The sequence below is a fragment of the Manis pentadactyla genome, chromosome 9, assembly GCF_030020395.1.
Source record: "Manis pentadactyla isolate mManPen7 chromosome 9, mManPen7.hap1, whole genome shotgun sequence".
In the NCBI taxonomy this organism is placed as follows: domain Eukaryota; kingdom Metazoa; phylum Chordata; class Mammalia; order Pholidota; family Manidae; genus Manis; species Manis pentadactyla.
This window is the reverse complement of record NC_080027.1, coordinates 21,048,631-21,058,170: the sequence shown is the minus strand read 5'-3', so window position 1 is coordinate 21,058,170 and position 9,540 is coordinate 21,048,631. Positions and strand designations below refer to the sequence as shown.

Genomic DNA, 9,540 nt, shown 5'->3' with positions numbered 1-9,540 from the left:
ACTTGATTTATATGTGAATCCCACATTTCTCCCTTATTATTATTATTATTATTATTTTTAAAATAAAATGCTGAAGTGGTAAGTACATGCAAGATAAAGGTAGAAAACATAATTTAGTGCTTTAAGAGGGCAAATGTAGATGATCAGGTTTGTGCCTATAGATTAAGTATTAATCCAAGCTAGATAAGGGTGACAAAACATCCACGAATGCGGAAGATTTCTCTCAAAACACGGGGCATGAGGTTCTCAGCCTCACCTCTGTTGATCCCCAATTTCTCACCTGATGACCCCCCTGCGACTGTGCCTGTCTTAGGTTGTTCCTCCCTTGAGGAATCTTAACCGTCTCTGGCTAACCAGTCATCTTCCGGGGCCATACAGGGAAATGTGAAGTTGGTAAGTGAGAGGGAAGCCTTATTGTTTGAAAAGGTTAGCTTTTTACTTCTTTGCAGATTTATGCCCTGTGGCTTCTATGCCCAGCATTTGCCTTGAGGTATCTTTACCACTTGGAAGAATTAGGATACTCAGTAATTTTTGATATGAGGCACGAATTCTACTAAAGGGTTGTAATTAGGAAGGAAGAAGAAAAGCTATAGAAGTAGCAGATGGAAGAAAACATGGGAAGATTGATCATTTTTTTGACATATATTCTTGCAGAGTAACATAACCATGTATAGGTTTTAAACTACTAATTAAATTGCATACACACATTAACATAATAGGAATACAGCTACATAACTAAAGCAGACCTACAATTACCAGCCATCTCCAGTGAAACCAAGAAAACCAATTAGGCACCCTAGGCATTTGTGAAAACTTATCAATGATATGATGGATATTGTCTAACTGAATTTGAATAGTTTGAGAAAAATCAGACAAATTAAAACAACACATTCCTGGGAACTGTTCACATCCCATATGTTCTTTTAACAGTAAATAGTCTGTAGTTGTAAGATTTTGGAGCACTGCAACTTGCACTTCTCCTAATTCTTGGTTGAATTCCGAGAGTATAGATCCAGTCAAATTTGTTGTTTTACTGTATGCACAGGCCAGCTTAGATATATCCTTCCTCATTCCAATGGCAAGTCCAGGAACCGGTGGGATGAATGCAGCTACAACTGCAACAGCACCAGGATCTTTGTTGAAATTTTTTGATGATCATCTTCTGGAATGACTCTTCCAGAGGATGTTGATGTTGGAAATTCTTCTTCATATCGTATCTTAATTCGTTTTCTGGGTACCAAATTAGGCTTTGATCCTCTGTACAAACACAAACAAACCCTTTGCCCACACTTTGATATGACCGTTATACCATTGTGAAGAACCCATTGGAGATCACCACACAGGAACTGCTTTTTTTTTTAAGAGAAAGGAATATCATCAGAAAAATGTTCTTCCATAGCTGATAATCTGACACCCTTTAAAAGATCAAAATTAAGGATATGTAAAGTATGCATTAATCGTTGCATTGCAGTTAGTTTTATCCTATCAGGGAGTAATCCCCCTTTTCTTACTCTTTCTTTTGGTTTTAATTTATCTACAATTACATGAAGAATATTATATTTACTAGGCTCTCCCCTATATCAAGTCCCCCCCACAAATCCCATTACAATCACTGTCCATCACCATAGAAAAATGTTGTAGAATCACTACTTGTTCTCTCTGTGTTGCACAGCTCTCCCCTTTCTCCCACACCCCACATTATGCATGCTAATCATAATACCCCCTTTCTTCTTAGCCCCCTTATCCCTCCCTACCCACCCATCCTCCCCAGTCCCTTTCCCTTTGGTACCTGTTAGTCCATTCTTGGGTTCTGTGATTCTGCTGCTGTTTTGTTCCTTCAGTTTTTCCTTTATTCTTATACTCCAGAGATGAGTGAAATCATTTGGTATTTCTCTTTCCCACGTGCCTTATTTCACTGAGCATAATACCTTCTAGCACCATCCATGTTGTTGCGAATGGTAGGATTTGTTTTCTTCTTATGGCTGAATAATATTCCATTGTGTATATGTACCACATCTTCTTTATCCATTCATCTATCGATGGACATTTAGGTTGCTTCCAATTCTTGGCTATTGTAAATAGTGCTGCGATAAACATAAGAGTGCACTTATCTTTCTCATACTTGATTGCTGCATTCTTAGGGTAAATTCCTAGGAGTGCAATTCCTGGGTCAAATGGTAAGTCTGTTTTGAGCATTTTGATGTACCTCCATACTGCTTTCCACAATGGTTGAACTAACTTACATTCCCTCCAGCAGTGTAGGAGGGTTCCCCTTTCTCCACAGCCTCGCCAACATTTGTTGTTGTTTGTCTTTTGGATGGCAGCCATCCTTACTGGTGTGAGGTGATACCTCATTGTAGTTTTAATTTGCATTTCTCTGATAATTAGCGATGTGGAGCATTTTTTCATGTGTCTGTTGGCCATCTGTATTTCTTTTTCGGAGAACTGTCTGTTCAGTTCCTCTGCCCATTTTTTAATTGGGTTATTTGTTTTTTGTTTGTTGAGGCGTGTGAGCTCTTTATATATTCTGGACGTCAAGCCTTTATTGGATGTGTCATTTTCAAATATATTCTCCCATACTGTAGGGATCCTTTTTGTTCTATTGATGGTGTCTTTTGCTGTACAAAGCTTTTCAGCTTAATATAGTCCCACTTACTCATTTTTGCTGTTGTTTTCCTTGCCCGGGAGATATGTTCAAGAAGAGGTCACTCATGTTTATGTGTAAGAGGTTTTTGCCTATGTTTTCTTCCAAGAGTTTAATGGTTTCATGACTTACATTCAGGTCTTTGATCCATTTTGAGTTTACTTTTGTATATGGGGTTAGACAATGTTCCAGTTTCATTCTCCTACATGTAGCTGTCCGGTTTTGCCAGCACCATCTGTTGAAGAGACTGTCATTTCGCCATTGTATATCCATGGCTCCTTTATCAAATATTAATTGACCATATATGTCTGGGTTAATGTCTGGATTCTCTAGTCTGTTCCATTGGTCTGTGGCTCTTCTCTTGTGCCAGTACCAAATTGTCTTGATTACTATGGCTTTATAGTAGAGCTTGAAGTGGGGGAGTGAGATCCCCACCACTTTATTCTTCTTTCTCAGGATTGCTTTGGCTATTCGGGGTCTTTGGTGTTTCCATATGAATTTTTGAATTATTTTTTCCAGCTCATTGAAGAATGTTGCTGGTAGTTTCATAGGGATTGCATCAAATCTGAATATTGCTTTGGGCAGGATGGCCATTTTGACGATATTAATTGTTCCTAGCCACAAGCATGGGTTAAGTTTCCATTTGTTCATGTCCCCTTTAATTTCTCTTAACGGTGACTCTTGTTACTTTCTTTGTTTTGAAGTCTATTTTGTCTGATATTAGTACTGCAACCCCTGCTTTCCTCTCGCTGTTGTTTGCCTGAAATATGTTTTTTTATCCCTTGACTTTTTGTTTGTACATGTCTTTGGGTTTGAGGTGAGTTTCTTGTAAGCAGCATATAGATGGGTCTTGCTTTTTTATCCATTCTATTACTCTGTGTCTTTTGATTGGTGCATTCAGTCCATTAACATTAAGGGTGACTATTGAAAGATATGTACTTATTGCCATTGCAGGCTTTAAATTCATGGTTACCAAAGGTTCAAGGTTATCCTCTTTAGTATCCTACAGCCCAACTTAGCTCACTTATTGAGCTGTTATATACACTGTTTGGAGATTCTTTTCTTCTCTCCCTTCTTATTCCTCCTCCTCCATTCTTCATATGTTGGGTGTTTTGGTCTGTGTTCTTCCTAGGAGTGCTCCCATCTAGAGCAGTCCCTGTAAGATGTCCTGTAGAGCTGGTTTGTGGGAACCAAATTCCCTCAACTTTTGTTTGTCTGGGAATTGTTTAATCCCACTCATATTTAAATGATAGTCGTGCTGGATACAGTATCCTTGGTTCAAGGCCCTTCTGTTTCATTGCATTAAATATATCATGCCATTGTCTTCTGGCCTGTAGGGTTTCCGTTGAGAAGTCTGATGTTAGCCTGATGGGTTTTCCTTTATAGGTGACCTTTTTCTCTCTAGCTGCCTTTAAAACTCTTTCCTTGTCCTTGATCTTTGCCATTTTAATTATTATGTGTCTTGGTGTTGTCCTCCTTGGATCCTTTCTGTTGGGGGTTCTGTGTATTTCCGTGGTCTGTTCGATTATTTCCTCTCCCAGTTTGGGGAAGTTTTCAGCAATTATTTCTTCAAAGACACTTTCTATCCCTTTTTCTCTCTCTTATTCTTCCGGTATCTCTATAATACATATATTGTTCCTTTTGGATTGGTCACACAGTTCTCTTAATATTGTTTCATTTCTGGAGATCCTTTTATCTCTCTCTGTGTCACCTTTTATGCGTTCCTGTTCTCTGGTTTCTATTCCATCAATGGCCTCTTGCATCTTTTCCATTCTGCTTATAAATCCTTCCAGTTTGTTTCACTTCTGTAATCTCCTTCTAGACATCTGTAATCTCCCTCCCGATGTCTGTATTTTCCCTCCGGCTTCATCCCTTAGCTCTTGTATATTTCTCTGCATCTCCATCAGCATGTTTATGATTTTTATTTTGAATTATTTTTCAGGAAGACTTGTTAGGTCTGTCTCCTTCTCAGGTATTGTCTCTGTTATCTTGGTCTGCCTGAAATTTTGCCTTTTCATGGCGATAGAGATAGTTTGCAGAGCTGGGATGAGTGACGGCTGGAAGAACTTCCCTTCTTGTTGGTTTGTGGCCTTCCTCTCCTGGGAGAACAGCCACTTCTAGTGACTTGTGCTGGGCAGCTTGGCACAGATGGGCCTTCTGATTCTTACCCGGCCGCTATGGAGTTTATCTCCGCTGTTGCTGTGGGCGTGGCCTGGCTCAGGTTGCTGCTCCAAAGTGGTGGAGCCGCGTTGGAGGGCGAATGGCCAGGAGGCTATTTATCTCCGTGAGGGGCCTCTGTGCTCCCTGCTGCCCAGGAGGTTAGAGTGCCCAGAGACTCCCAGATTCCCTGCTGCTGGACTAAGTGTCCCAGGACACTTCCATCCGGTTGTGAGGTCCCTGTCCCTTTAAGACTTCCAAAAAGCTCTTGCTTTTCTTTGCCCCCAATGCGCCAGCTGCAGGAACCCACTCACAGGTCTTACTATCCTTGTTCCCCAGTATCCAGGACCCCATGCATGCACTGTGTCTGCACTCTGGTGTGGATGGCTAAGTCTGGCTATTTAGCCGTCCTGGTTTCCCTCTCCCTGGGGTGTGGGGCGCTCGGGTCCCTCCAGGCCAGGGCTTGTATCTTACCCCCTTCACGAGGCTCTGGGTTCTCGCAGGTGTGGATGTGATCTGGATGTTGTCCTGTGTCTTTTGGTCTCTCTTTTAGGAAGAGTTGTCTTTGTTGTATTTTCAAAAATATATGTGGTTTTGGAGGAGATTTCCACTGCTCTACTCACGCCGCAATCTTGGCTCTGCCTCCTATTCTTGTATTCTTTATGTTTCAAGTATTGATAGCTTTTTTCTTCATAACATTTCTTCTCTTGCTTATTTGATAACTCTTTGTGCTGATCTCCTCATGTCTTTCTTCACATTTCTGGTCGCTTAGCTATGAATTATTTTAAGTTTTTCCATTTCTTAAAATATTAATTGAGTCTCATACATTAGTAACTAAATGTATATTTGGTAGGTGTCAGATGGGGGTAGTTTTTCATTGCATGATGATGGGATCTGTATGGGTCAAGTTTCTAAGTGGTATCTTGCACGATGCTACAGATTATTCTTTAGATGCAGAAATAATCTACCTGCTCAATAATAGGATCATTGGGGTTACTAGAAGACTCCCCACCCACATACACACAGGCACATTACCAATGGGAAAAATAATAATTTGGTATTGGGCTATAAACCAAGTTGGAATAAGCTAAAAATACAGACAGGCAATAAAATAGCCACTTAATTTTTTTCACTTTGAAGACTTTGTAGTGACATAGAGGCTAGGAACGACTTTATGATGCAAGCCTCCATATTGTTTGATTCCATATTTCTGCATGTGATCACATTTTGTTTTCTTTTGAGACTGGAGTTTCCGCCTTTGGAGGATTGACTACCAATTAAAACCTTTATCTAGTCACTATGGTTACCCCATCTTCTTTAAGAAAGACAAAATAAAAGAGCAGTAACATGCATGTAGTCAGAAGGTGTCTCAGATATTTACCATTAAGTAGTTCAGGTTCCCATTGTATTTACATTCATCTAAAAAATGAATTTTTTTCCTTATTTTTAAGCTCCAACTTAGAAACCCTAAGACAAACCAAAGAAAAGAATAGAGACAGGTAAGACACTGGGAAGGACATTATAAGGATTTTGAGCTGTTCTTCTCTGAGGTGGAAAGATGATGTCTCTGCTACCACATGACATTAATTTGATAGTGTACTTTGGAAGGAGAACAATTGTTTTGTTCACTTTCAAAACACTGTAAAATCATTCTTAAAAATGTGATGTCAAAATTTTGGTCACTATTGCTGCTTGGGGTGTACAAGAGTGATTACTGGGAGGCAGTGTATGAATTTTGGAGCTGAAGGATATACAGAATGGTTGTTGGGAAGAAAACGAAGTTCAGTTGAGTTAAACTCACGTACTGTTCAGAGAATGGGAGAGGCTTCAGCCAGGATATTTGTATCCTTTGCAATTTGGATGTGGGCCAGTAGAGAAAGAATAGAACAAAATATGGTGCATTTGCAGAAACAGAAGTGGAATCTGTAGACTTATACCAGTGATTTGAAAACCTGCAATCCAGAGTCAATACAGAGAATTGATTAATCAACTTAAGTTTCTTTCCGCTTGTCCACTGATTTTCCTCTTACTATGTACTGTATTTGGTGTTATAATATCCTAAACTGGTTTCTTTCCCCATGTCTGAATAACGATTTATTATTCCTTCATTAACGATTCTATTATTTCTTATAAACACGGGAGAGGAATATATTTGCAAGTTTAAAAAACTGCATTTGTCACAAATGACCAGAGAAAATTACACTTCGCTGACTGAGTTCATCCTGTTGGGATTAGCAGACACAATGCAGCTGCAGATTGTCCTCTTCCTGCTCTTCTTGGTGATTTACATGCTTACAGTTTGGGGGAATGTGGGGATGATCCTCTTAATCAGGACCGATGCCCGACTTCACACTCCCATGTATTTCTTCCTGGCTAACCTGTCCTTTGTGGATGTTTGCTATTCATCAACCATCACCCCAAAGATGCTGGTAGGTTTATTATCAGAGCAGAAAACCATCTCCTTTGCTGGCTGCTTTGTGCAGATGTACTTCTTTATCGCATTGGGCACTACTGAATGCATCCTCTTTGGGCTAATGGCCTATGACCGTTACGTGGCCATTTGCAACCCACTCCTTTACTCCCTGATCATGTCCAGAACAGTCTGTCTTCAGATGGCAGCAGGGGCTTTCGCAGCAGGACTATTGAACTCCATGGTGAACACGAGCTACGTCAGCAGATTGCCGTTCTGCGGTTCCAATGTCATCCATCACTTCTTCTGTGACAGCCCTCCACTTTTTAAGCTCTCGTGTTCTGACACACACCTGAATGAGAGCATCTTTTCCGCATTTGCTGGTGTGAATATGGTCGGGGCTCTGCTGGTCATCCTCGCCTCCTACTCCTACATTCTCTCCTCCATCTTCCGTCTGCGTTCAGGGGAGGGCAGGCGCAAAGCACTGTCAACCTGTGCCTCCCACCTGACCGCTGTGATTCTGTTCTATGCCACCTCCATCTACACTTACCTGAGACCTAGTTCCAGCTACGCCCTGGATCAGGACAAAGTGGCCTCCGTGTTCTACACGGTGGTGATTCCCACGTTGAATCCTCTCATCTACAGCCTCAGGAATAAGGAGGTAAAGAAGGCTTTATGGAATGTAATTACCAAGAAACGGATCCCTTCACTTTTGTGACTTGTTTGGTTAATTTTCTGAACTAAACAGAGTATTTAATGAACTTTCAAAGGTTTGTTTAAGCTTAACGTTTTCATTGGAGAATTTTCTCATTAATCACATCGTGTTAACACTTAAGCATATATATCCAATAAGGTGTAAGGTACACTTAAAAAATCGAGTTTATATAAGGTCATTGAACTTTCATCTAATCATTGTCTATATTCACTGTGTCTTCAAATATGTGGCTGATTTGTAATGAAATGTTGGTTAGGGAAAGAAAGCAATTCAATTCTAGAGACAAAAATCATAATATCACATAAAACTAGCCATATATGCAATATTTGTAATCTTCCCATTATTTTTTCCTTACAAATTCTTTTTCACCATTTATGATTAGTCAGAGATCGTTATAGATCACCTATGTCAAAACTCCTTAAATTTACATTTATTTCCATTTTAATTTATTGAAATAAAATTTGTGCTGGGAGATGCATAAATTAAGTTTCAGGACTATTGTTTTAATTATAACTGTAAAATCCCAAACTTATTTCCTCTATCCTCCAAACATATGTGTGACTTTGTGTAATCATGTTATCAACAAAACTGCTCTTGATTACAATGGGCCAATTACAACAGCTCTCCTTCTATCCTTCTCCAATGCTTTCCCAACCTCTCTCTCCCAGGTGGACACATACACACAAAACCATAGGCACGTACTTCCAGTTGCTGCCAAGAGTTTAATCAGCCTATAGTTCCAAAGGAGCTTTATCATTGTTCAGTGGGTGAATCTGACACATATTCATTACAATAAGCTCGCAGATTCCCAGTCTGTAGAAATCTTATATCAATTTCCAATGAAAATCAATTAAAATTAATCTCATTATTAAAACTAAGCATTATTAATGTGGAGGTAGACAGGCAGTGGGTTTGTAAAACTCGAGGACAATAGGTGGGAGCCCGGGCTTATTGAGGAGGCGGTCACTCTTGCGGTTCTGGAGTGAAGCTCCCCGGGGCTGCCCTTCCTTGCCGGTACTATTGGGGTTGCACCTGATGGATGCTGTGCTGTCCCAGGCATCTGGGATGTGGCACAGCCGACCTTGGCCTGTCACAAAGAGGTCATCCAGCTGGACTATCCAGTGCCTCTCGAAGATCCACATGGCTGACCTCGGCCTGAAGGATGTTCATGAAGGCCGTGGTGCACGTGCACCTGTGGGCCTTGTTCTCCCCCCACAATCCACACTGGGGCCTGGCCCAGGAGGCCCTGCAGCAGAGGATCAGGCTGTTCTCAGCTGGAGGTGCTTTGGTTGGACTCTTCTGCCTTCCCTGTCACCTGTGTTTGATGGGGTCATATATAGGACCAAGATATTTCACAGATAAATTCCTGTCATTAAATGATATAATATCTGGTAAAATTTAGGAATAAGAATAATGTTTGGCAGATGAAATCCAGTTATTCTGAGATTTTGATTTTTAGATATATCATATATTAAGCCATGATCTCTTCTCTCTAATTCAGCTTTTCTACATTTAATTAATCTCATTTACAAAGTCTACAAATATTTCTAAACTGGGGAGTCTTTTATCACTAATGGTGCTTTTTTAGTCATTGAATATATGCTTCTTATGTGA

General features: G+C 40.3%; 1 protein-coding gene across 1 annotated transcript; it reads left to right on the top strand.

The window, feature by feature from the left end:
• The first annotated feature begins 6,984 nt into the window (after positions 1-6,984).
• LOC118908107 (olfactory receptor 5F1-like) lies at positions 6,985-7,929 on the top strand. The gene has a single exon (XM_036877163.2). It carries the CDS (start codon positions 6,985-6,987, stop codon positions 7,927-7,929), a length of 945 nt encoding a protein of 314 aa, XP_036733058.2.
• The last annotated feature ends 1,611 nt before the right edge of the window (positions 7,930-9,540 follow it).

Bases quoted from the DNA above. Each gene is read 5' to 3' on its own strand.
- LOC118908107 (XM_036877163.2), top strand. From the start codon at position 6,985: ATGACCAGAGAAAATTACACTTCGCTGACTGAGTTCATCCTGTTGGGA.